The following is a 27,869-nucleotide window of genomic DNA, read 5'->3' as shown; positions in this document are numbered from 1 at the left end:
TCCGTTCAAACAATTAATAAAAGATATTTAAAATATGATATTCAAATAAGGAGATATACTAAATCACCAACCCTCTCCTTTCTCCCGCACCCCTACCAATGGTTTAGTTAGCGTCAAGCTACCTTTCACCACGCAAGAGGAATGATGTCCTTCTCAAATCTCCTCTACTTGAATATGATTGGATATGAACTTCTAAGGAGAGACTCTCACTCCCGATTGCACCATTAAAATTCTCTTATAACTAAGTTCTTTAATCTCACAAATTAAGTTGAACTCACACCTGATCTGTATGTCAAAAATGTGAATAAGATGGTACAAAAGATCCGAAAGATCACCTTCAAATATTCCTTTTTTCTACGACTTCCTTTATTGAAACATAAAGATTTTACAATATACTTTCTAAAAATAAAATTCTTTTATTCAAAGATTCACAACAATAGTCCATCACTCATCATTTAAAAAACGCACGAGTATAAGTCTTATACGTGACACATTCCTAGTTTAACAACACGTAACTCTAAACATTTATCAAACATTCCCAAACTATAAAATAAATATCAACAAATACAAAACATTATAGAGAAACATATTACACATATCATGCCTTTTCTTTCGTAATCAAGTATATGTGATTGTACATACATTGATACAAAGAACCACCAACAAACGATATCAACCATTGATGAAGCCACAACAAGCCATAGATCCACGTGGGTCACAGGGTAACCCATGCACTGTCATAAGTAGGATCTATACCTAGGATTTTGCCATTAAGTATATAAACCTCAAGTTGGAGACCAAACGATCCTTCGCTTTTATCATAATAATAATATCAATCAAAAGTTTTTATCTTTTTAATTTCTTTTTTGTTTCTTGATTTCTTCCCACCCATCCATCCACACGTATTCACCATTACCCCCAATTTCTCATTCATATTTTATTAATATCAATCAAAGTATTTATTCATTCACACATTTTGTGTTTGTTCCTCCTTCATTCTTCTTCCTTTAATTATTATTATTATCATCAACAGCTTGAATCACATAGGGGGCAGTCTTGAGGAGGATGAACGTGCCCTCGGTTCTTATTATACCTCCTCTCAGATCCTAATTCAACCCCCAAGATTCAATCTTTTTTGGTGGGTTTTTCATCAAGATTCGTTTCGTTTAATCAAAGTTTCATTTTTTATATCTTTTGCTTTCAGGGTTGTTGTTCGATTGATCCGATGGTTTCTGATTGAATCGGTAATTGATAATTGAAGTTTACTAATTGTTGTTTGATTGAAATCTTGAATATTGATCATCGTGAGGTACGTTGGATTGTTTAATTTAGATAATCTTGATTTACATTTTTTGCTTTGTGAATGTTGAATATTGATATTGGATTGGTTGTGTGATTTGGTGTTTAGAAAATGCAATCCGATCTTGGCAAGCTGTTCATTGGTGGGATATCGTGGGACACGAATGAAGAGCGTTTGAAAGAGTATTTCAGTAGCTATGGCCAGGTTTTGGAAGCTGTGATCATGAAGGATCACACCACGGGCCGGGCTCGTGGGTTTGGGTTTATTGTCTTCTCGGACCCTGTCGTTGCTGAACGAGTTACCAAAGAGAAACACAACATTGATGGCCGAATGGTAAGGTTTTTGTTCTTCGATTTTCATTTTACAGTTTTGCATTTTTGGTATGTCTTAGGGCACGTATGCCGTATGGGTACTTTGCAGGGGATTTGTGCTACCTTATTCATGACTCTTTGCTATATTATTTGTTAGTATCATAATTTTTTTACTATTCTGTGTAATCTATAGTTTCTTAGTATTATATTTAGTACCTTATCCATGTCTATCTTTGCTATGATATTTGCTTCCATTATATTTTTTCTAGCATTTTGTCTTATCAATAATATACTGCTGGTATTTTCAGTACGTTACTGCAATTTTGTTTGTTATCATTTTGTATTACAGTAGTTTACTACTATTATCGTTAATTCCTTATTCATGTTCCGCTCTGCTATTATTATTATTATTATCAGTTAACTACTGCTATAATCTTTTAGTACCTTGTTAATGTCTCTCTGCTACTTTATTTGTTACTATTATAGTTTTTCTAACATTTTATGTTTTCAGTAGTTACTGCTATAATTTTCAGTACCGTATTCGTGCCTCAACTATTTTATTTGTTCACATTATAGTTTTTCTAACATTTTTTGTGTTATCACTAGTTTACTTCTATTATTGTTAGTACCTCATTCATGCTCCTTTGTTTGTCACTATTACAATTTTTTTTTATCAGTTAGTTTTATCGGTAGTTTACTGCTTTTATTTTTAGTACCTTTTGTTTTGTTTCTGTTTTAATTTTTTGTGTCACACTTTATGTTATCTGGATACTATACTTTATGTGTCAACAAAAAGTTTTTGGAGACGATGGTCACAGCACGAGCAACCTCTCTATCCTCTAGGATAGAGGAAAGGATTGCTATGAGTGGGATTTTACTTGGTATGTTTACTTGTTTGTTTTGCGTGATTTAGATTCAACAATGGAACCAACTTTGTTGCAGGTTGAGGCCAAAAAGGCGGTTCCTAGAGACGATCAAAGCACTATTAGTAGATCAAGTAGTAGCATTCAGGGTTCACCAAGTCAGGGCCGAACCCGGAAGATTTTCGTAGGCGGGTTAGCATCAACTGTAACCGAGAATGATTTCAAGATGTATTTTGAACAATTTGGAACGATCACAGACGTTGTTGTTATGTATGATCACGGTACTCAAAGGCCACGTGGGTTTGGGTTTATCACTTATGATTCAGAAGACGCGGTCGATACAGTATTGTTGAAGACGTTTCACGAGCTTAACGGTAAAATGGTTGAGGTCAAACGAGCCGTCCCGAAAGAGCTTTCACCGAGCCCGGCTCGAAGCCCACTTGGTGGGTATCCTTACGGGTTGACCCGAACTGGTAGCTTTCTTAACGGGAGTTATTCTCCGAGTGCGGTTGGGATTGGTGGCTATGGGGTTAGAATGGACGGAAGATTCAGCCCGATTCCTTCTGGCCGGGCCGGGGTCAGCCCATTTGGGTCTGGGTATGGAATGTGTTTGAACTTTGAGCCTGGGATGGGCGGGAATTACACGGGTGGTGCTGCTTTTAATAGTGTTTCGGGTTATGGAAGAGGAATTGGGCCAGGCCCAGGCCCGTATTATGGAGGGAACTCGAATCGGTTTGCGAATCCGGTAGGTTTTGATGGGTCAAATTCAACTTCTATTTTCAGTACCAATCCTCGTAATTTATGGGTTAATGGCGAGCTCAACTACGGGTCAAACTCAACGGGCTCGACTGGGGTAATTGGTGGGGGTATTTTGGGGAATAATGGGGTTAACTGGGGGTCTTCTCAAGGTTCAATCAATGGTGGTTCTAGTGGTAATATTGGTTATGTTGGTGGGGATAATAATAATAACAATTATGGGTTAAGAGGTGTGGGTTATGGAAGAAATGCTAGTGATAGTGTGGGCCCGACATCATCGTATGGTGGGTCGAGTGTAAGTTATGACGGCCCTTTTTCGGATTTCTATGGCGGTGGTGGTGGTAGCGGGTCGGTTTATGGGGTTGACCCTACTTGGCGGTCTGGAAATGGTGAGCGAGAGGCTCCTGGCCCGTTTAACGAGTACGGGTTAGGTGGTGGTGCTGATATTCAGGGTAAAAGTTCTTCTGGTTATGTTGGTGGTTATGGTGTTGCTAAGATGCAAGAAAGCCGAGGTATGGTTTTTGGTAAATTAATAATTTTTTTTAATATTTTTGAAGTAATCATGTGCTGGTAATGTAAGTTATGTAACCATTATGATACTTCAACCGAGGATCGGTTGAAGTAAAAATATTAATATTTTTTTAATATTTTTGAAGTAATCATGTGCTGGTAATGTAACCTGTCTGGCTAGTTTTGACAAAATCTGAATCGAATCGCTAACTTTGGTTTGAGAAAAGACAAACCAAATCGCCTAGTTTGGTTGGGTACGCCGAACTTGCTGGTTTTCACGTTTTGATGGCTCGGTTTTGGCTGTTTAGCGGTTTTAGACAAAAACAATTTGCTACTTTTTAAAAGCATAAACGTGAACCGAACTAAAAATAATGGATTGTTTATGAATACAATAATAGTATGTATATGTAACTTTATATTTGTAAAATGAAAAAAATAAATAGTAAATGTTAAAACAGTGGTTCGGTTTACATGGCCTGGTTCCAAGTCCAGATTGTAAACCATTAGACTTCAAACCAAACCGTGAATCGGGCCGTACATGTTTTAAACTGGTCAACTTTCTTGGCGGTTTGGTCTGTTGCAGCTGTTTATGAGCATCCTTAATATAAATACATGATTTATGTTTATGCCACCCTTAGTTTTAGAAGTTTTCACTAAGCCTGACGAGACAAGCTGGGGTTATTTTGTCATTTTATTGTATTGAAGTATTTGGATGACCTATGCATATATTATCGCGTTTTGTATACTTACATACTCGTTTTTGTTTGTTACAGGCGTCACCGGGTAGTAGAATGCAAGAAGTTATAGCTGCAGTTTGGTTTTATGAGGTGATATGTGAAGGGTTATAAGTGTTTTTTTAATATTTATGTTTTAATGGATTGAATTTTTAACTTACATTTTTGGTCCTTTTCGAGTGAGATGTAAAATCGGTTTGCGGCGTATAGTAAAAAAAAAAGAAAAATGTGTCATCTTGCATCTCTCGGGTGATACAAAAGACGATGTTTTGCCTGGGCAAGGTTTAAGGTTCGGGTTTTTTGGTTTTTCTTTTCCTTGTACTAGTGAAACTGCAAAGTTTCATGTCGTTATGGTCGTTTTCAGGGTTTGGTTTTTTATATTTGGTTTTGCCAGCAATGAGTTTTGTTTAAACTCAGAATTGTACTAGAATTATTATTGTTGGTTTTTATTACTAGTGTTAAAAATTTGAGGGATACTCATCTTGGGTTCCCATTAATAAGTTATCTTGACCTTGTTAGTTTTTTCTTTTTTTCGTTACATGACCGTCAGTTTTAACAAACATGTTATTTATGTTTGTTTCATTAATTCAGTAAGTATGAGTAAATGTTAATTTACATTCGTGAACATAATGTAATCTATTCATTAAGGGTGGTTTAGTTATTTTCTTTTATATACATTTAGATTTAAGACTTTGGATTATATTTTAGATTATGCTCGCTTAAATAATGATTTTGTTGTTTATGCGTTTATTTATAAGTGTTTACTGTTTAGTTTGACACCTTAACGAATAAACATAAACAAAAACGAACAAGCTTGTTTGTTTACCGACATGCTTTGTAATTTGACTGAGTAAACTGTGTAATGTAGGTAGACATAAAGGAATAAAACCCGCAAACAACCGAGCAAAATATGTGTTTAATGATCAAGAAAGTTAGCATATTGTAAGTAGGTATTAGACAATAAGATTACTCTTACCGAAACCCTAAACTCTTAACATGTAGCTCTGAAAAACGTACCAAAAATTAAGCAAATTGTGTTCAATGATCAGGAAAGCCTAAAACGATGTCACTTTGGTAGTTCCGTCTCCTAAAAAAAAATGAAAAGTAAATGGTTCCCATATATAAAAAAAACTTTAATGCCTAAAAAGCATGACCGTAGAAATTGATAGGCGTTAGTTGGATGGTGACTAGGATTAATTCGGCATTAATTGGAAGGGACTTTTTATGTATACTTTTAAAATGTTTTAGATATATAGTTAAGTTTATACTTTTTTTTTACAATAATCATAATTCATATATTGAACAAAATAATCCAATTATAATAAAAAGGTGGGTAAGCGGACAACAAGCTGCGCCACCACCCCTTTTGAATGACAAACACGATCATACTGAAAACAAAGTTATAGTTCTTTGGCGTCGATAAGTCACCGTGCACGATCCATCGAACAACTTCAGGGGCAAGTGACCCAAATATATAAAAAACAAAAGGAATGAAGATGTGTTGATTCTCGACACCTGGTGTGCTTAACAATTTTTCCTGATTCTGCTTTAACCCAAATTTTATATACCATTGATATATAAAATTAAAAACTGAAAGTAATAAGTGTAAAATTATAAAACGAAACAGGGGTTAGAGCATTCACATCCCATCCCCCATCACCATCTCTATAATTACACTAAAAAACACTACATTTATCTCTCCTGTTAAATTAAATAATATATTTTATACCTTTATCATTACAATTTTCTCTCTAACAAATATTAAAAAATAAATAAAGGCAAACAAAGTTCCCCAAATATTTCCCTAAATTTATAAAAAATTACTACATTTTTCCTTCAATCCTATAATTTACGCTCACAGTCGTTCAAAACTCCACCGTATAATTTACCGATCTCTCCCAAGTAATTATGGGAGATGGGATGGGAATGTAACTGTTCCCAAACTTCTTCAATAATATCATCCCTCTTTGTAGCTTGCATACTTATCACAACGGCACACCAACCCAGGCCCAAATTCCCATTCTGATTCAATTCTGACCTCTGATTTTGACTAGCGCCGCCTAATACGAGGATTTGACTCCGATCAGCAACCGTTTACAACTCCGGCTTGTATCACAGGTAATTTAGTAGAATGTTTTTAGCTTCCTTCAAGCCTGAGATGTTTTGATGCAATGCTTGCTGTTGTGTGATTTCATTTCAATTGTTAGCTTTTATTAAATCTCATCCCTTTAGGAGTTGAACGTAAACCATTACGGATCTGTATAATTGGATCATCTGAGTCTGCTGCTGATCCAAAATCCTTTAGAATAATTCGATAAAACTTACTTGAATACAATTTCTGATTTATCACTTTTTAAAAGTTCAGTAATTGAGTAATTTGAGTTGGTTTCTGCCTTCTGAATAACTGTCTCATGGTTGTGTGCTTGCTAATCGTTTCAAGGTTCACAAAATTGATGTTATTTGCCTGGCAACTACTGTTCTATCCAATGTTTTCAGACCCGGACCGGACATCGACCCGGAAGACTTACCGGGTCACTGGTCGGACCGGTGTCCAATCCGGATGACATCATATATATTATATATTATATATTATGAATGTTGATGTACTAGTTAAGGCTTATTGGATATTTGTAGAAGTAATCCACAGAACCCCATTTCTCTTTGCAATATTCTATCTCAACCCTAAAGTTAATAATACTATTTTTAACTTTTTTTTTTGTTGCAGGATCAGGGAGCATATTTGAGACACTAAGGATGGCAAAACCGTTAATAGTGGTAGTAAACGAGGACCTAATGGACAACCATCAAAGCGAACTTGCTGAAGAACTTGCAGAAAGAAAACATTTATTTTGTGCTCGCCCTCAAACGCTCTGCCAGGTTATCAAATCGCTTAATTTGGATACTATTGTTCCATATGAACCCGGTGATGCTAATCCAGTTGCTAAATTAACCAATAAGCATCTTGGTTTCCCTGTTGATTAATCATAATTCAGAAGTCTTGAACACTTTTACTCATGTAGCAGTTAACATTACATATACTTATGTATTTGTATTCTAAACTTAAGACAATAAATATATACTTCCTGTTGATTGACGATTATCTGAAAAACTGCGGGTTTTTGAGGGATACAATCCAAAACTAGATTAGACGCAGGCTTTACTTGATTAACAAGCAATCCGCCTGCAAATGGGTTGGCATTAGCGCAAGTGGTAGTCTTATAATCTAGATATTTGGTTGAACTGGGTCGTGGTAATGGGTTGCCGGTTGAACGCTTGAACGTGACAAGAATTTTAAAAATTGACATGAATCTATAATATTGATAGTTTGTATTTATAGCACTTCCCTTAGACATTTTATATTATATACAATTAACGTTGTACTATGATGATGTTGGCTTGGCAATTAATGACCAATATTAACTGATGCCACATGATTAGTTATGTTGCCTCCTAAAACCTCACTAAGAAAAACTCAATGGACAAAGTTTAGTTAAGTGAAAAGAGTACAATGCGTATATTTCTCAGTATGTAGAATCCCATCTTTTGTGAGTGTTGTTTGAATTGATTCCTGATATAGTCGTCTCTGATCTAAACTATGCCAGTTGTATGGTCTTCTCTTCATATATAGTCTTTAGGTCCTTAACATGGTCTAAACCGTGTATGGATTGAGATCGAGCTATGTGTGATTGTGTGAATATGATATATATCTTGCATAATCAGAACCTTGGACTCCGTGGTTTTTTTATAGTACAAATTCATTTCCCGAGCTGCTTAAAGATCTCAATGTATCATTTAAAATGCTTAATGATGCCGTCTTGTTAGAAACCTTACCAGGGAAACTTAGTGAGACAAATATATAGCTAAGGGAAGATAAGTGTAGTGCACATTACACATAACTAACAGCATGCTTCATAATGATATTAAATTGGTACTTTAGGACCTATAAAATAAACACATTCTAATGGACAGTTATATTGCTCATTCATCATCATCAGCCTTACCTCTACCACTTTCTAATGGACAGTTATATTGCTCATTAAAAACATTATTAAGAAAACCCCATTGGACAAACCCGAGTGAGGGAAAGGGAGTGCAATGTGTCACTTTTAGAATTGTCTTTGCTAATACATGTATCCAAAACACAATATCATGCCTCATTTTGTTTGCAGGATACATTAATGCTCCGATCAAAATTATTTAAGGTAATTCTGGACCAACTATTTCTTCATCCTCTTCTTGAGGATGATATAGATCTTTTTCTCTATCAATCTAACAGAAATCTGTTATTGTATTCCACGAATTAGCTTCGTCCATATTAAACTAGTTTCCTCTCACTCTGTAGCCACCTCCAACCCCAAGTAGAAGTCAACCCTTCTTTGTTGAGGCAATACGATGGTTTAACTTTTTTATTTATCACGTAGTCAAAGGTAGCCAGAAAAGTTTCGCAAAGCAACCCCATTCCCGCTAAATAATCGAACAAATAATTATTGATGTTTCTCATGTTCCTCACCATGTCCTAAAGTTTATAACAGATATTGATGTTCCGATTTATAAACTCCCCATCAAATACCCCTATGTCCTTCCAAATTACTCCGGGAATCGTTTTCTTAAATAGGTCCATTTTGAACCATCTCATCATGTTTCCATGGATCGAATTGATAGCCTTAGCCTAGAGATGTGACGGATTAGATTTAAACTGCCACACCATTTATTGAGCAAGGACAAATTTGAATATGTAACAGACACTGAGACCCCCAACTCTTTGAAATTCATGATTCTTTCCCAAGCCACCTGGAATTCTAATTCTTACCGACTTTGATCATGCCTTTGGGTACCATTTTGCTAGGTTTCCAATTTCCATTGTTTTGACTTGATGGTCATTAAATGCATGTTACATAACTGAATGTTAATATATTGGCATGCTTGACTATAGGCAGGGAATGGTGTATGACTTTTACAACCAAAGAGCCCTACCTCATCTGATCTGGATTTTGACTAGGCAAAACCTGTGGCCATCTATAATCTGGGTTTTGTTTAGACTTATATCTTGGGCTCTTGACCATAGATAGCTTTGAATCGTTATCAACATTGGCGAAGTAGTGTAAGTTTACCTGTTTTCGGCCGAAAATTTATTATACGTAGTGTAAGTATAGTCTTTTTCGGCTGAAAATTCGAGCCCCCCCCCCCCAATCGTTTGTGAAACTTTGTATACATTTTGAGCTCGGCCCCTGGTGGCTCAGTCAAAGCTTCGCCACTGGTTATCAACATTCAAAAAAAGAAAAAAAACAAAAGAAAAGTGCATGGTCACTTATCCCAGTAGTACTACTGGTCCGTTGAGGGACTAAAACTGTGTTGTTCTTCTATATACGATTCTCATAATCATAAAAATAACGAAAACGTATATAAACTATTGACATTACGAAAATACGACTTATTTTGGTTTGGAACGAGGGACCCGATGATATCGGAGTGTCATTAAAATCTGAAAAAGATGTTAGAAAGTGGAAGTGTGGCAGTGCTAGCCTTTTCTTAGGCATTACAAAAACTCATCTAATTCTTAGGGGTGTTCATCGGATCGAATAATGAAGTTTCAAGTTAATCGAATTAAATAATCCGAATAATTTATTTTTTGCTGGTATTCGTATTCGAATAAAAGTTGAATTATTCGATTCAAATTCGTATTCATATTCGAAATTCAATTCGTATTTGAAACTCGAATTCGAATTGAATACGAACCGAATCAAATAAATTTGATTTTATTTAAGTTCACCTATGTTAAAAATGTTCAAAAAACAAAATCATAATTGTAAAACACACAAATATTAGTTTAAAGTTACTACAATATTATGTAATAATAAGTTTAAAATTAAAATACAAATGATATGGGATAAAAAAAATCATAATATATGCTGTTGGGTTTAAATGTTTTGTAACTAATGAACATTCATGATTTATGGATTTGGCCCAATCAAAAAATTATATTAATTTGAATTCGAATTTCAAGTCGAGTCAAATCGAATAATAAATCTTAAATTTATATTTGATTACTATACTCAAATACAAATCGAATTTGAATTTTTTAAAAACAAATTCAAATTTAAATAATCAAATTCGAATCGAATCGAATTTTAAATGTTTCAAATTCAAACGAAATTTTGAACGTCCCTACTACTACTTAAATAAAACAATAGAAAAAGATGATAATAAATTAAATATAAGTAAATAAAGAAAAAAGAAGGGAAAAACGATGGCGTTTTTGACTTTTTTTCTTGCCTTTGGAAACAAATATTTTTTTTACATTCCCGACTTTATCGATGAATTATTTATATTTATTAATATATAACCTTAGTTTTAAAATTGATCATGTGTCTTTTTAATCAAGTAACCGCGTTAAGTTACCAGATATTTAGGCTGATACATAACCGTAATCTATATATAAGACTACAAACAGCTTTATTATTCTTTACAAACCTTTCATAACACGCACAGCCTGTTTCGAATTTCTTATAGCTAGAGTCGATCGATTTTCATTCAAGAACATGGCTAAAATCTTGAATGTGTTTTTCTGCGTTTTGTTATCGTCTTTTGCCGTAATGTCTTCCGCTCAAAGTTGCAACAATTTCACGTTTTCTAGCAACCAAGTTTACGCTACATGTGTTTCTTTACCGGTTTTGAATTCACATCTTCACTGGAACTACCACCCCAACGGCACCGTCGACGTGGCTTTCCGCCACACTGGAGCAACCACATCTCAATGGGTTTCTTGGGCTCTCAACGTTGATGGGTCGGGTATGATCGGTGCTCAGGCTACTGTTGCTGTTACGAGTTCAACTGGAGCGGTTCGGGTTTATACTTCGGCGATAAAGGGTTACGCGACCGGTTTGCAAGAGAGTTTGTTGAGTTTTAACGTGTCAAACATGTCCGCAGAGAGGGTTAATGGTGATTTGGTGGTTTATGCGAGTTTGGTGTTGCCTAATGGTCGGACGAGGTTTAATCATGTGTGGCAGGTTGGCCTTGTTAATAATGGTGTTCCGGGGATTCATTCGATGAGCCGAGATAATCGGAATGCTGTGGGCGAAGTGGATTTTATCACCGGTCTGGCAAAGGTTTCCGGCGGTGGTAGCGTTGGTGGTTCACGACAGAGGTAAAAACGTAAGTTATCTTTGTTCTATTTTTATTTAAGGTAGTTTTAACTGCTCGTGTTTGCGGGTTGGCGTGCTAACAATAAACATACCGAGACATAATATGCCATGGTATTTTTAAGCCGAATACAACATTAATATTAATGAACACGAATATGAAACTTTTAACCCAGTTTTTTATATTTGATTTTGTCGCATATTAGTATTTTAAATTCAAATTTACAATTTAACAACAATAATGGAAGTATATAGAACAATTATGCTAGTTCTCTTTTATTATAAACTTAGTTTATGACAAATACATTATTTAAGAAACAAGATAAAAAAACAAACAGTTTAAATGGCTCAACCCGCAAACTCGCCTCGTTATCACGAACACAACGAATGTGTTTGCGGGTTCGACTCGAAACTTGGTGAAATTGAAAACCCACGTTAAATAATTGAGAAGTTTTGCAACAATAAACCAATTTGAATAACATAAAATACTTTGTTTGATACTGATTATGATAAATATTGTTTGACTGTAGACTCATGGAGTATTGAATGCGTTTAGTTGGGGAGTATTGTGCCGATGGGAGCAATGTCAGCAAGATATCTAAGGGTGTTTAACGTGGCTAATCCAGCTTGGTTTTACATCCATGCCGCTACCCAAACATCAGCCTATGTTGTCGGTGTAGCCGGATGGGCCACTGGACTCAAGCTTGGAAGCGAGTCCACCGGAGTCAAATACAATGCTCGTAGGAACATTGGAATCATCCTGTTTGCTTTTGGAACACTTCAGGTACACTTAACACATAATGATTCTAGCTAATATCTTTCACAATGTTCACATATTATTTACATAATATTTAAACTGAAATTCATTAGCTGCTGTTATTAATAAGCCCTCAGTTTTTAAAAGAAATTTTCTTATATCATACACTATTACACTTAAAGAAATCAAAATATAATACGGAGTAAATATATATTGGATTCACCCAAAAAGTTTTTTTATTATTCCAGAAATTCCAAAAATTGTAAAATATTGGTTTAAACTAACAGCTTGGCTGTAAAATTTGTAGGTCCTTGCTCTACTTTTGAGGCCTAAACCAGACAATAAATACCGAATCTACTGGAACATCTACCACCGCGGTCTTGGATATGCTGTAATCATCTTGAGCATCTACAACGTCTATGAGGGACTCGGAATCTTGGAGCCTGAGAAGAAATGGAAGAATGCATACACCGCCATAATTAGTTCTTTGGCGGTTATTACACTTTTATGTGAAGCTTTAACATGGTTCATCGTTTTGAAGAGGAAGAAAGAAGAGAAGCAAGCAGAAAGTAATGAAGCAAATGGTCAGTCGGCAATGGCATAGAAGATGGAGAGATATGGGACTGGTAGATGTTGCATGGCAAAACTTGTGCATTCTTTTTTGAGATTTATACAATACTTTTAAACTTGGAGACCAAACTGTATGTAGGAGATGTATTTTTATCAACTGTTTGAATCGTGAATAGTTTTTAAAAGTGTAATCAGTTTATTATTATCATATGATTATTATTAGTTTGGCTGGGTCTGTTTGATTTTGCATTTACGTTTTAAGTGTTTGTGCCTGAAATAAGTCGGCCCAAAACAATAATTTTGGGGAAAAAAAAAGTCTTTTAGTCACATGTTCTTATTGAATCTGACAATCTGAGTATTAAACATTTGGCCCAAAACTCATAATTTGGATCCTAATCCAATAATAAAGATTCAACCAAGTTTATTGTTCTTTGAATCTTTGTTACATACTTCGGTTTGGTTTTGGAGTTCCTTTCAGTTTTAGAGCGAGGTATAACTAAAACCAAACCATAAATTTTGATAGGATGTGAAACGCATTACAAGATGGATGATATAAATAAGAATTTTGAATCTAAAAGAACCGTTTTCGTGACTGTTGGCACAACGTCTTTCAATTTCGGGGATCCTACATCCCTAAAAGGATACACTCATCTTGTCATTCAAATGGGTCGGGGATCCTACATCCCTAAAATGGTATCTTGCATCAAACCAATTTGTAGTTATCTTTATTGATTTTTAGTGATTAAAGATTTAAATTACGATAATGGATTTCAATGTAGTGACGAAGATGGATCACTGGTTGTAGATCTCCATTCCCTCACAATGGGTCATTCCATTCCGTCCTCCATTCCTGCATACCAAACGATATCTTACTTTTTCATCGAGCATTGCAGACTATTTGAAATCAGCATCTCTAGTTATAAGCCATGCAGGTATTATTGACCTTTACGTATATTAACAATTAGTTATAAGTATATAACCCGAGATTAAGGTTAATTAGTTATATTAACAATTTCTGACACGACATGGAAACATGCCATGAATCTAACACAAAAGTCATGGTTTGGGTTGAGTCTAAAAGATTCATATCAATTTCAAGTTGAATCCACAAATACGTTCAGCTGAATCGATTGTGTAAAGGTTGGCCCGCAATAATCTGTTTATCTTTTTAGTTTCTTTGAAATCTATTTTTATGTTAGAACTCAAATAGTGGTATTTTATGTCAAGAATAAAAATTTAGAAAATTAAATTAAAATTAACAGGTTTTATAATTTAAAAGTAATTATTTTATATACATTTGCATTATTTTGTTGTAAATTTGTAATTTTCAAGTATTGATGAAAAGGTAAAATTTAGAAATTTTGGGATAAATGGGTCTTGTCAATTCAGGAATATATGTGCCGTGTTCCAGTTCATGTGTTTGACATGATTTTCGGGTTCCTGTAGCAAGTATTTGAATATTCTTCTTAAATAAACTATTTTAAAACTCTTTTTCTTTGCAGGATCAAAACTCTAGACACTAAGGATGGCAAAACCGTTAATAGTGGTAGTAAACGAGGACCTAATGGACAACCATCAAAGCGAGCTTGCTGAAGAACTTGCAGAAAGAAAACATGTATTTTGTGCTCGCCGTCAAACTCTCGGCTAGGTTATCAAATCGCTTAAGTCGGATACTATTCCATATGAACCAGGTGATGCTAGCTAATCCAGTTGCTAAATTAATCAATAAGCATCTTGGTTTCCCTGTTGATTAAACATAATTCAAAAATCTACAACACTTTTACTCATGTACCAGTTATTATTACATAGTTATGTATCAAATATTTTAAACTTCAGACAAGAAATATAAACTTCATGTTGATTAACAAAGGAACCCGCCTGCAAATGGGTTGGCATTAGCGCAAGTGGTAGTCTTATAATTTATATACTTGGTTGAAACCCGAAAGCTACGATCAATAAATGGTGTAACTTGTTATAGTTAATGGTTCAACCAAAGCTAGGGGTATTTAATGGGTCGTGGTAATGGGTTGGTGGTTGAACACTTGAACCTGACAAGAATCTTAAAAATTGGCATGAACCTATAATATTGATAGCTTGTATTTATAGCACTTCCCTTAGACATTTTATATTATATAAAATTAACATTATACTATGATGATGTTGACTCGGTTATTAAGGACCAATATTAGTTATGTTGCATCGGAAAAGAGTACAACACATAGATTTCTCATTATGTAGAATCCCATCTTCTGTAAGTGTTGCTTGACTTGATTCTTGATAGTCGTCTATGTTCTAAACTATGCAAGTTGTATGGTCTTCATAAGCATACAATAACGAATTTAGAGTCCCGACTACGAAGTAGCAGGAAACAAAATTCGTACACATAAGTTGTTCAGATAGTCTAAACCTGAATGATGAATAACAATAACCAAAATAGAGTCCTTGAGCGATAAATAGACTTTGAGGAAAACCTACATTTGTTATTGAGATATAGACTATAACTTCTATTTGATGATTGTGCTAAATTTAAGGAGCTTGTGTAGAAACTTCAAAACCATATTTTATAAAACTTGTATATAAAATACATCTTTCCTTGACAGATGGAGTTATCTAGTAGCAAGCCTGTCATTTCTGAAGCTTCTTTAGTAGGAACTGAATGGTGTATGACTTTTCCAACCAAAGAGCTCTACCTCATATGATCTGGATTTTGAGCCAAACCCGTGGACATGTCCGAGTACTTAAGGTCTCTACTGTGAGGGTCTTGTTTAGACTTATATCTTGGCCCTAGATAACTATATACAAAGCGTTACCGTATTAAAAAAATAATTAAAGAAAATACATGGTCACTTAAGCCCAAGAGTACTACTGTTCCATTGAGGGACTAAAACTGAGTTGTTCTTCTATGTACGAAAACATAAGTTGTGACATACCTAAAATACGACTTATTTTGGTTTGGAACGGGGGACCTGATGATACCAAAGTATCATTAAGATAAAGAAAATGTTAGAAAGTGGAAGTATGACTCGTTGCTTGCCTTTTCTTATACGTTACAAAGCTTAACTAATTTTTCGAAAATAGAAAAAGATGATAAAAATCCGTAATATAATTAATAAATAAAAACAAATATAGTTGTGTGGTTATGCTGCATGACACCTTCATTGTCCCACATTGTCCCATTTTCATTCAAAGTAACACCCCTATTATTCAATTTTAAAATCTAATTATCTAATTAAAACAATAATAAATAATTTAAACCTACCATATATTAGCCGTGTTATAAGGATTAATTATGAAATTTAAAATTCTACTTTTGATTTCCAGATTTGTTTTTATAATTTTAAAAGTTAAGATTACTTTCATTAAATTTGATTTCCATATTCCTTTTATGTTAAGTTTGAATTTTCAAATGCCAACTAAATGGGTCACACATTATTATATCTATAATAACTTTTGAGAATAACCGGAATCGACCCATTTCACGTCTATTTGCGCTATACAAGTTTTACCAACATAATAAACATTGTTTTAAGTAAGTTATTTTTGGGTATAATAAGTTATGCGGTTATTCTGAACGTTTGCTGATTTAATCTTTAGGTTTAGTGTCAGTTTCATAACGAAGCTAACCAATAACAACCAAATTCGTGTTGCTTTAATCATAAGTTGTATTTGTATTCCTTTAATATGTTAATTTTTAATGTTATAAATTATACCAGTGATAATACTTTTTTCTACTTTGACATATTAATGTTTTCAGTTTAGTGCCGGTATCATACCGAATGCACGTTAATGTACTGCCGCGATCATAACGAACTTCTATCAACTGAACGGACGTTAATGTATCGTTGCATCTTGGTGGATACAAACCTAGTTAATAGCTAAATAACATTTAATTAACGACTTTAGGAAACAAATAGTTTTTACTAGTTTATTCCCGACTTTATCGTTGAGTTATTTATATTTATTAACATATAACTTTATAAGCTTAGTTTTAAAGCTAATTATGTCTATTTAAATTAAATAACAGCGTACGTTACCTTATATCTAGGCTAATACATAGGTTGTTTACTTAACTAGTCCCACTACCGTAATCTATAAATAAGAAGACAAAGAGCTTTAGGGTTTATTATTCTTTTACCAACCTTTCATCACATTCATACATCCATCGTCCACAAAGCCTGTTACGAATTTCTTACAAGAACATGGCTAAAATCTTGAATGTGTTTTTATGCGTTTTGTTATCGTCTTTTGCCGCAATGTCTTCCGCTCAAAGTTGCAACAATTACACGTTTTCTGGCAACCAAATTTACGCTACATGTGTTTCTTTACCGGTTTTGAATTCGTATCTTCACTGGAACTACCACCCCAACGGCACCGTCGACGTGGCTTTCCGCCACACTGGAGCAACCACATCGCAATGGGTTTCTTGGGCTCTCAACGTTGATGGTTCGGGTATGATCGGTGCTCAGGCTGTTGTTGCTGTTACGGGTTCAACTGGAGCGGTTCGGGTGTATACTTTGGCGATAAAGGGTTACGCGACCGGTTTGCAAGAGAGTTCGTTGAGTTTTAATGTGTCAGACATGTCCGCGGAGAGGGTTAATGGTGATTTGGTGGTTTATGCGAGTTTGGTGTTGCCTAATGGTCGGACGAGGTTTAATCATGTGTGGCAGGTTGGCCTTGTTAATAATGGTGTTCCGGGGATTCAATCGATAAGTCGTGATAATCGGAGTGCTGTTGGCGAAGTGGATTTTATCACCGGTCTGGCGAAGGTTTCCGGCGGTGGTAGCGTTGGTGGTTCACGACAGAGGCAGAAAAACGTAAGTCATCTTTGTTTTATTTTTATTTAAGGGTGTTTAACTGCTCGTGTTTATGGGTTGGCGCGTCTAACCATAAACATACCGAGACATAATATGCCATGGTATTCTTAAGCCGAATACAACATGAATATTTATGAACACGAATACGAATACGAATACGAAACGTTTAACCCAGTTTTTTTTGTATTTGATTTTTTCGCATATTAGTATTTTAAATCAAATTTAGAATTTTACAACAATAATGGAAATATATATAAAACAATTACGCTAGTTCTCTTTTATTATAAACTTAGTTTATGGCAAACACATTATTTAAGAAATAAAAATAAAAAACAAATTAATAGTTTAAACGGCTCAACCCGCAAACCTGCCTGTTATCGCGAACACAACGAATGTGTTTGCGGGTTCGAATCGAAACTTGGTGAAATCACAAACCCACGTTAATTAATTGAAATTGTAACAATAAACCAATTTGAATAACGTAAAATACATTGTTCGATACTGATGATGATGATGATGATGATGATGATGATGATGATAAATGTTTGGCTGCAGACTCATGGAGTATTGAATGCGTTTAGTTGGGGAGTATTGATGCCGATAGGAGCCATGTCAGCAAGATATCTAAAGGTGTTTAACGTGGCTAATCCCGCTTGGTTTTACATCCACGCCGCTACCCAAACATCAGCCTATGTTGTCGGTGTAGCCGGATGGGCCACCGGACTCAAGCTTGGAAGTCAGTCCACCGGAGTCAAATACAATGCTCACAGAAACATTGGAATCATCCTATTTGCTTTTGGAACACTTCAGGTATATATTATCTTTGACATTTTTTATCATATATAAATCAATTGAAATTCATTACCCGTTTAAGTTTACATTTTTGGAAGCCTTCAATTTTTGTAAAAAGAAGTTTTCTCATGTCTTACACCAAGAGAAATCAAAATATAATAAACATATATTGGGTTCATCTTTTTTTTATTATTCCAGAAACTCCAAAACTTTAAAATTTGTAAACATATTAGATCAAACAACTAACAGTTTGGTATCAAAATTTGTAGGTCCTTGCTCTACTTTTGAGGCCTAAACCAGACAACAAATACCGATTCTACTGGAATATCTACCACCGCGGTCTTGGATATGCCGTAATCATCTTGAGCGTCTACAACGTCTATGAGGGACTCGGAATCTTGGAGCCTGAGAAGAAATGGAAGAATGCATACACCGGCATAATTAGTTCTTTGGCGGTTATTACAGTTTTATGTGAAGCTTTGACATGGTTCATCGTTTCGAAGAGGAAGAAAGAAGAGAAACAAGCAGGAAGTAATGAAGCAAACGGTCAGTCGGCAATGGCATAGAAGATGGAGAGATATGGGACTAGTAGATGTTGCATGGCAAAACTCAGTGCATTCTTTTTCGAGATTTATGTAATACTTTTAAACTTGGAGACCAAACTGTACGTAGGAGATGTATTTTTTTTTATTAACTATTTGAAGTTTTGAACCGTGAATAATTTTTTAGTGTAATCAGATTGTTATTACTATACGATTACTATTTTGTGTAAAGAAATTTAAAATATTATGGTTGAGTCTCAATTACTACCGTCATGTGTGATATTTTGTGTAGAGATTTTTTTTTCCGGTTTTCCTTTGTATGTGTTAGGTACTTAAGTTTGGCTGGGTTTGTTTGATTTTACATTTATGTTTGAAGTGTTTGCGCCTGAAAAGTTGGCCCAAAAGTCCAAAACGATAAATTTGAGAAAAGGAAAATTTCAAAAATATCTTTTAGCCACATAGATTATTAGTTTCTAAACTGATCAAAATTAATTATATTGCCCGCTTTAAATCCGAGTCATTTCTAACCAATTTGCTTTAATGTTATTACTATTGGAATCAGCTCCACATTAAGATCTTTGGTTTAGTAAACCAAACATTAAAACTAAACTCAACTTAACTAACAAACAGCTACCAAATGATGAAGATAGAAATGAGATGCATGTCTCCAGCTGACTTAAGCAAACCTTGTATCTTCTACCAATATAATTAGGACCAACAAAAGCAAGTTGATGAAGAAGATAACAAAACTTAAAATCCAACTACTAGGCATCAATAAAGGAACTGGCTAGGCACATCAAATTCAAGAAGGCAGGTTGTCGGTTGGGTATAAATTAACGAAAGATAACAAGGTCAAAAGGAAGGGTTCAAAGAACTTAGAAGGATCATTTTCACAATACAAGTATTCCAAGTTTTCAATTTGTTTTTAGAATTTTATATTAAATATAGTATAGAAAAGTATAAATCTATAAGGTTAGAATCTAGTTAAACAAAGTGAAAATCATACGAGTTGTAACAACGTGAATATTTCGAGTTCAAAGTATCAACTTTCCAAAGTCTAAGGACTAAAATTTCCAAAAATCCAAACTTGTGGGTTAAAAGTGAAAATATTTTTCCCGACCCATCGCGCTACGCGATGAGTCAGAAGAGACTCCCATCGCGATACGCGATGGGGTGTCTGACAAGTTGTGACACGTGTGCCACGTGGCACACGGTGGCATCGGTTGCCGCCACGTGTCACACTTGGCAACACGTCCGCCACGTGGAGCGGCGTCTGCCACGTGTCAACACATGGCAAGTCTACGTGGTGATTCACCAGGCCTATATCGCGATACGCGATAGGCCTGCCCAGGGACCCATCGCGTATAGCGATGGGAACCAATTCAAAGTCTATAAATAGCAGGTCCGGGATTTCATATTTTCACATCCAAACTCAGCTCTCTTACCTCTCTCTAGCTTCTCTCTAAAACCCGACAATCGTATACTCGATCCACCTCGAAAGTCGTGCCATAATCCCTCGTAAAACGTGTCCCAATCCTTTGTTTGTGCATCAACGTTTCCTCGAAGTTCGTGCCACCCTCCACCCATATACCAAGACGGTGTTTGTTGAAATGGCAATGAGTCTCGATAAGCATGCCAATGTGTGTTGAAGTTGGTGTTATTGTTTGATGACCAAAGAGATCAAGCGGCGTTGGAGTGCTGCTCAAAGTCCCTAGAATTTCGATACGCCACTAAGGTTAGGCGTAATAACGAGTACAATATAGTTCAATATTATATTCAAGGCTTAAGCCTTAAGTCGAGGTTATACTCGATACCTCGATAAAAGAAAAGAAAACATAACAAAGATATGAATAAAAGAATGAATATTGAATATTGTGATTATATATATATATGTGTGTTAATATATATGTATATATTCTTTGTTATGAAAATATTATTTAATGAATAAAGAGTATTCTTAAATAATAAAAAAATGATTACGTTTCTTAAAGAAGAAGAAACGTCGGGTTTCCAATATAAACTAAAGGTTTATAATTTACTTTTAAACTAAAGGTTTTTTAAGTAAAAGAAAATGAACTAAAGGTTCATCAAGGATTGAGATAAGACTAAAGGTCTTAAGCCGGATCGTGTATCCGACTAACAAATGTTTATACTCGTACTATAGGTGCGAGATAAAGAAGGGAAAGACCCTTGGACGGTGAGTGAAGCCGATCCTAAAGAGATAAGGTGAAAACGCCCCCAAACTTTCAAACTTGTTTTCAAATAAGTCAAACTTGTTATATGAAATTGTTTACAAGTAACTATGTGTTCCTAAAACCGTTATAACTATGGGTATAAACCTAGCCCTCGGCTCAGGCTGTGGTATACATATGTCTGGATCCTTACATAGGTGGTACTATGCGATGTATGGGCATGATCGCACCACCCTTGTTCATAGGACGCTCTCCTGCAGGGAGTACGACCTTATGTGTATATTTACGGGTACTTAACTAAGTCGAACGCTGCGGTGTTTGCTGAGGTGACCTAGAGTAGAGACTCTAGTTTATAATGTGTTATTTGACTTTGTTATTCCTAAGCCACGTTGGGCCGAGGCAGGCGTAGTCTCGAGGGGTAATAAAGTAAAAAGAATTTATTTTGCGTCAGCGTGTTCATCAGCATTCGTTGCTGACGTATTTTCTTACATTTTGCAAGTGAACAAGTTTAACACTTGGAGTGACGAAGTGCTTATATATCCGATGGCTCGGATTTTATTTTGTATAAATATAAATGGTGGTTTGTAAATATAAACAAGTAATCTTTTGTTAACAACTCTAAACGGGTGATTTATAATCCCGTCTTTGAATGTATATATAAAAGTTATGTTTTGATCCATAAAGTTTTATAAGTTCTCCGCAAATTAACGCAGCTCTGATTTATTAACAATATTGGTATCAACTATTGGGTCACGCTCATAGGCCTAAGATGGGGGTGTGACACGAGTTGAAGCCATGACTGAAAATACATGAAACAACGTTATATAGGTAACATTATCTTTAACTAACATAATTAGATCCGACCGTAGATTTGATGAATATCCCAAACATAGATACATTTCCTCTTATGGTCTTCTATTTCAAATTGTTCTCCTTGATTGGTCTGATCAAAAAAACATTTGACCATAATTGCAATTCAACGTTCTACATATTTCAATCAATGTTTCTATAAATATAGGTGGTGGTGACAGATGGAGGATACACCAATTAGGCACGTGTCACAAATAGTACCAATGTTTATGAGATTTTAATCTTTTATAGTATTCGTATTGAATACAAAAGCCTTTTAGATGTTTGGCAGATGTAATGATGTTTTAAGGTAAACCAATCCACTAAGCACAATTTTAATAAACTCCTTGGCTGTTCTACGGAGTCTTAATCAAACCAGTTACTGTAGAGAATTAAACTATTTTAGTGGAACTCTAAAGATTTGTTACACGTTCTCATCTTAAAATAAACCAAGTTTGGAAAAACACTTTCTTGAAGTTTGTTGACAATTTTTTGAAAACTCTAGTTTTAGGAAGATCATATTTCAAAACTTGATATATATGTGTAGCTGTTAAAAATTATAAAGAACTATAAATAAATTTAATATTTATGTTAATCCAAATCCAACACTTTTTATGACATTTTTACGTACTTAAAATCTATACAGTAATAAATGTTTTTGGAGAAACATGTCATGACAAACAGATTTCAAATATTTATTTTCATATATATGTAGGAAACTTATAAAACAAAACATAGAACAAAAGTATTTATAATCTTTATGATTTTTAGCGTTTTAAACATGTCAAAATATTTATAAAATTTTTCCTTCACACAGTACCTTCTATTAATGGTGGATCTCTGTGTGTGTGGGGCGGGGGGAGGGGGTGTCTACGATACCCCTCAACTTTTTTGGAGAAGTGTAATTTTATATTTCGTATACCCTAAAACTTTATGATCCGTCATTTTTATATAACAAAATCCTTTCTTGATGATATGCAGCTTTTTAGGGGAACTCTGAATTTTTCTTCTAGATCCGCCATTACCTTCTATCTGATTTATTGTGCCAAAGTCCGTTAATAATTGACGTGCCGAAGTCCGTTTATAATTTGAGGTGCATGTTAGAGGAGTACATATTAGGCAACTCAATGTCTTGTACGTGATTGAAACAGTTGAAGAAAGAATATATATGGAGTTCCCTAAAGAAGCTCTATACCTCAAACCTGCTGCTTCATAATTTCCAATAAATTGCTTCATTTCTATCTTCATCACTTTATAAAGTCCAAATCCAAAAAGTAAAGTGCAAGTAGTTATAATCCAGTCATTGAATGTATCAATAGAGATGGGTAAAACAAAGTCAACTCGAAGTGCAACATACTTCTTCTTGTCTCTTATGACACTGATAGTAGGTAACCAAGCTGTTGTTGTTGATGTGAAAACTGAAGGTGCGAAGGGAGATGGCATAACCGATGATGGCCCGGTAACAACTAACAACGGCATACATCTTTTTAAGTTTTCATGTGTTTCTTATTATATTAATTTCAATATTATATTATTAGTTTCAGAACCATATTAACAAACCAAAAAAACTACTAAAAAATGAGTCATTTTCCAACGATTTTTCTATAAAAGTTGTGTGGAAAAATACATCTTGGAAAATTCTTTTCTAACAATTTTTCCTTCTTGCAAAATTTTTACAAAAGTAGTTCCAACAATTTTCAACAAAAGTATAATACAATAGATAGCAAATATATAATGTTCTTCAATAGTTTTCAATGAAAATAATAAACATAAATGGTAAATGTATATATTTGTGGAAATTTTTTGGAGAGTTGGCAACAAATATTGTTACTACTTTTTGCAATACTGTAGCAAAATCAGAGCTAGTCTTTTTTTGTTAGAAATTCATTTGAAATTTGTTGATATTACATAAAAATTTGTATGAAATTTTCGTAAAAAAATGAGTTGTTTTTATAATATGATACATGATCCATCTGTATAAAATATGGTAGAGTGGGGTTGGTGACACATACGAACCCCATGTGTAACAATTGAACCAAATGGTAAAATGTTTATACGGTTCTTCTTGTAGATTTTAAAATAATATTGTTTCAAAAACATATGCCCACGATATATATACATGCATATTTGTTCATTTATATTTTCTATTGTGTTAAAATAAGGTGATAATGAGCGCTTGGAAAAAAGCATGTGATGCAGCACCACCAAGCTCGTTGGTGCTTCCACCTGGGACTTACATGGCATTTCCTGAGCTTAAATTCAATGGTCCGTGCAAAGGTCCGATTGAGATAAAGGCCACCGGAGCTATTATCAAGGCTCCGTCGGAGCTTGAGAAGTTCAAATCCGACACTTGGGTTCGCATTAATTATATCGATGGTTTAACCATGACCGGAGGTACATTTGACGGCCAAGGCCAATCATCATGGAGGAATACGAAATGCAATAATTGCCAAAAACCAGTCGTAAGTGTTTTTGAAACCTCTATATTTTAATTCATCCATGTCGAGGTTTCTCTATTCCTGTTAATAAAAGTAAAAGACCTAATTAAGATAATTTAAACCCATCTTAGGGAAAATTATGAACATGGACAAATTAACAAGAAAATATGTTAAACTAGACATGGAAAATCGCATTCATAACGGACCAATCAAGTTACGTCACATAAGCCCACCCTAGAAGGCTAAAAATTAGCCAGGCCAATAAACAATGATCAAAAGTACTACGAGTTCAAAAAAACAACCAACAAATCAATACATTTATGAATGACTAGCTTAGTTTTAGCGACACTGTTAACCGCCCCGCTAAAGCTTAGCCTTCGCTTATGGATACCGACTAAGGCATATCCCCTACCTTGCATAGGTATTATTTTGTGTGGTTATTCACGTGGATCTGATTGTACTTTTAACCGTTGGTTAAGTTTTAGTCAATGGACCCAATTGTACTTTTAGTCAGCAATTTACAAGTAAATGTCTATTTTGTTAGAGTAATTTGATCTACTTATCTGTTTTTGTAATTTTCATGGAATAATTAAGCTAGGGAAAAAGATTTGTTAAATTTCAAATTAGTTTCTAATACATAGAAAACCAAACATGCATCATATAATTACATGAATATTATGAGTGTTTATATCCGTTCGTCTCAAGGTATCGGATTAGGTTTTGTCAAGAATTCAGTGTTTAAAAGTATAACTTCAATCAACAGCAAGTACTTCCACATGCATATACAAGGTTGTGACAACACACGCATTGACTACATTACCATTGATGCACCAGGAGACAGTGTCAACACCGATGGAATTCACTTTGGCCCGATAAATGGGTTCAACATCACCAATTCCATTATAAAGACGGGTGATGATTGCATCTCTTTTGGAGGTGGAGCACAAACATCCATGTCGAGAAGGTGAGCTGTGGACCGGACATGGGATTAGTGTTGGAAGCTTAGGAAAAACCCAGGAAGAAAAGCCTGTGCAAGGAATATGGATCAAGAATTGCACCTTGAGTGGAACTGATAATGGAGTAAGGATAAAAACATGGCCTGGTGGTTTTCCAGGAATTGTGAATGATGTGCATTTTGAAAATATCGTTATGGACAAAGTGGCAAATCTAATCGATCAAAATTACTGCGCCGGTCGTGTTTGCGAGGTATCAAGCATATACTCCCATCTACCTTCACACAAATAGTGTCAAGAGATAAAAAAGACTAAATTGCGCTCATTTGCTAAAACCGAAGCGAATATACAAATTAGTGAAAAGTGAAAGTCATTTTCGTAAATAACTCACTCCATAATTTAGATATTCAAAATAACAAAAATTATAATTTATTCTAAAAAGAAAACTATTATTTTAAAATGTTAGAACATTAAGTATGTATTTTTTTTTACCTTTTACAATAGGTTTTGATTTATTTAAAATATTGGTTATCCACTAAGACTAAGAGTAAGAAAACGTAACTGTTTAGGTAAATAGTTTCAAACTACACCTATTCGTTAAATAATTATAGGAGAAAATGTGTTACTCTCTTTAGACTAAGTCCTTGATTTCTTAAAAGTTTGTGAAAATGCAAAATATAGCCGCACCACATGCAATTTAGTCTAAAGTTAATTTACATTTACATTTTATGAATAACTGAAGGTGCACCATCAAAAATAAAGATAACAAATGTGAGCTTTAAGAATATCAAGGGAACATCAAAAACTCAAGTGGCAGTGAAGCTTGATTGCAGCGCGGCGTCACCATGCGACACTTTGGAGTTGGCTGATATCAACTTGACATACAGTGGAGGACCAGGACCGCTAACTGCTACCTCTCGATGTCTTAATGCCAAGCCTAAAATCGTAGGCCAAGTCATCCCTATGGCTTGTACAACTTAATGTGTCACATCATACGGTAGTTTAATTTGAAACATCAACTGACAACTGTCTAGCCAAATTGTTCAGTGTATATGAGAAGTTTAATTTAAAAGCTCATAATGTAATATGAGAAGTTTTTAACTATATTCATATGGCATTTGGACTAACCTTTTGGTCAACCCTGACTAATACAGTCAACCCCATCCCAAATTCAGCATTGACCTTTAAAAAGTCAAAATTGACAGAAGATCCAAGTTTAACAATATGGTCAACATACCCGTGTAAATTCTTTCTGCCTGACATGCTAATGAATTTCTTCTTGCTCGTTCAAATGACTATAATACCCCTATTTCCGAAATCCACAGTTTTGACTATTGACTATTCCACATGTTTTGCATTAATTTTGACTTTCCCAATCAAGTATATCAACACTAGGTTTCATGTTATTTTGGCTGGGTGTTCAAAACCGGATATCTATCTGGAATATGTATCCAATTTTTGGATTGGGGTTTGGATATCCGAATCTTGAAAGTCAGTAGGTTTGAAAAGAAATAATTAAAAACTTTAAAAAACTTATTTCGGATATCCAAAAATTATCCAAAATATTTGAAACTTATTCGATATATCCGAAAAATATCCAAAATTTCTAATTATTAATTATTATTTAACATTTTTTAAAGGAATATATCGGATATCTGAAATTTTTCTAAATTGACTATTTGAATCCGAAAGTAAATTTTTTACACATTTTTACTGATGAGTTTCCGAAGTAATATCCTATATCGGAGGATAATGGCCGTATGTGATACTCCTTTATTTTGCAGTCTTGCTCAACAAAATAGACCAATCATGATGTGTGATGACATTTATTTCCTTGAAGTGAAATAAGCAAGTCTTGATCTAAAGAGTTCGACTAAAAACAATGTTGCAAAAGTCGTTAGACGGATCCTAGGTGGCTGACTGAGAAGTTTGGTGTACTTGGAGTACTCAGATAATACTCGGACATGGCAAATACAAAAAAAAAATGGATGTTATATATATGCCAAATATCATAGATTACTAATAATTATAACAAAATAGGTGAGTATCAATATAAATAACAAAAATACAATTTTAAATACAAAATTATTCTAAAAAATGTTTAATTATTAATTAAAAAATATAAATTTGTTCTTCAATATCATAGAAATACGAATTATGTATTATTTTATCTAGTTAAAATCGGCTTAAGTTAACCGACTAGATATGATTATGGCTGAGGTTGACAATCTTTAATCGATTCTTAGTAACTATGCGGTGTTAATGAAATTCGTCTCGACGTCATAAGTTGTAGTGACTACGCGGGAAGTACTCGATCTTGTAGAATTGCTTTTTTAACATTGACTAAAA

General features: G+C 34.5%; 2 protein-coding genes and 3 pseudogenes across 5 annotated transcripts; all 5 read left to right on the top strand.

Annotated features, from left to right (window-relative positions):
* The first annotated feature begins 638 nt into the window (after window positions 1–638).
* Window positions 639–4,978, top strand: LOC143536130 (heterogeneous nuclear ribonucleoprotein 1-like). 2 transcript variants are annotated; one of them, XM_077030188.1, is made up of 5 exons: window positions 639–1,138; window positions 1,205–1,309; window positions 1,409–1,633; window positions 2,554–3,742; window positions 4,514–4,978. In XM_077030188.1, exons 3-5 carry the CDS (start codon window positions 1,412–1,414, stop codon window positions 4,525–4,527), a joined length of 1,425 nt encoding a protein of 474 aa, XP_076886303.1. In that variant the 5' UTR covers window positions 639–1,138; window positions 1,205–1,309; window positions 1,409–1,411; the 3' UTR covers window positions 4,528–4,978. The 2 variants fall into 2 exon arrangements, with proteins under 2 accessions (XP_076886303.1, XP_076886304.1); XM_077030189.1 differs by lacking the exons at window positions 639–1,138; window positions 1,205–1,309 and having other exon boundaries at window positions 1,356–1,633.
* A 1,507-nt stretch (window positions 4,979–6,485) lies between these two features.
* Window positions 6,486–14,796, top strand: LOC143536109 (uncharacterized; annotated as a pseudogene). The gene is made up of 5 exons (XR_013135830.1): window positions 6,486–6,600; window positions 13,464–13,638; window positions 13,717–13,745; window positions 13,804–13,889; window positions 14,457–14,796. The product of XR_013135830.1 is annotated as an uncharacterized LOC143536109 (transcript).
* Window positions 10,902–13,105, top strand: LOC143536129 (cytochrome b561 and DOMON domain-containing protein At5g35735 pseudogene; annotated as a pseudogene).
* A 2,343-nt stretch (window positions 14,797–17,139) lies between the features above and the next one.
* Window positions 17,140–19,207, top strand: LOC143536108 (cytochrome b561 and DOMON domain-containing protein At4g17280-like). The gene is made up of 3 exons (XM_077030175.1): window positions 17,140–17,754; window positions 18,310–18,564; window positions 18,816–19,207. The coding sequence occupies exons 1-3, from the start codon at window positions 17,140–17,142 to the stop codon at window positions 19,110–19,112; spliced, it is 1,167 nt and encodes a 388-aa protein (XP_076886290.1). The 3' UTR covers window positions 19,113–19,207.
* Window positions 19,208–23,092: 3,885 nt separating this feature from the next.
* LOC143536107 (exopolygalacturonase-like) lies at window positions 23,093–26,510 on the top strand (annotated as a pseudogene). Its single transcript, XR_013135829.1, has 4 exons — window positions 23,093–23,588; window positions 24,292–24,595; window positions 25,273–25,780; window positions 26,263–26,510. The product of XR_013135829.1 is annotated as an exopolygalacturonase-like (transcript).
* The last annotated feature ends 1,359 nt before the right edge of the window (window positions 26,511–27,869 follow it).

Source organism: Bidens hawaiensis, unplaced genomic scaffold (assembly GCF_021521415.1).
Source record: "Bidens hawaiensis isolate Kalapana, Puna unplaced genomic scaffold, B.hawaiensis_p1.1 tig00010738_1, whole genome shotgun sequence".
In the NCBI taxonomy this organism is placed as follows: domain Eukaryota; kingdom Viridiplantae; phylum Streptophyta; class Magnoliopsida; order Asterales; family Asteraceae; genus Bidens; species Bidens hawaiensis.
This window is presented reverse-complemented; position numbering and strand designations above follow the sequence as displayed.

Coding starts and splice junctions, on each gene's coding strand:
- LOC143536130 (XM_077030188.1), top strand. CDS start 1,412: ATGCAATCCGATCTTGGCAAGCTGTTCATTGGTGGGATATCGTGGGAC. Junction 1,634..2,553: donor ACAACATTGATGGCCGAATG/GTAAGGTTTTTG, acceptor ACTTTGTTGCAG/GTTGAGGCCAAAAAGGCGGT.
- LOC143536108 (XM_077030175.1), top strand. CDS start 17,140: ATGGCTAAAATCTTGAATGTGTTTTTATGCGTTTTGTTATCGTCTTTT. Junction 17,755..18,309: donor CACGACAGAGGCAGAAAAAC/GTAAGTCATCTT, acceptor GTTTGGCTGCAG/ACTCATGGAGTATTGAATGC. Junction 18,565..18,815: donor TTGCTTTTGGAACACTTCAG/GTATATATTATC, acceptor CAAAATTTGTAG/GTCCTTGCTCTACTTTTGAG.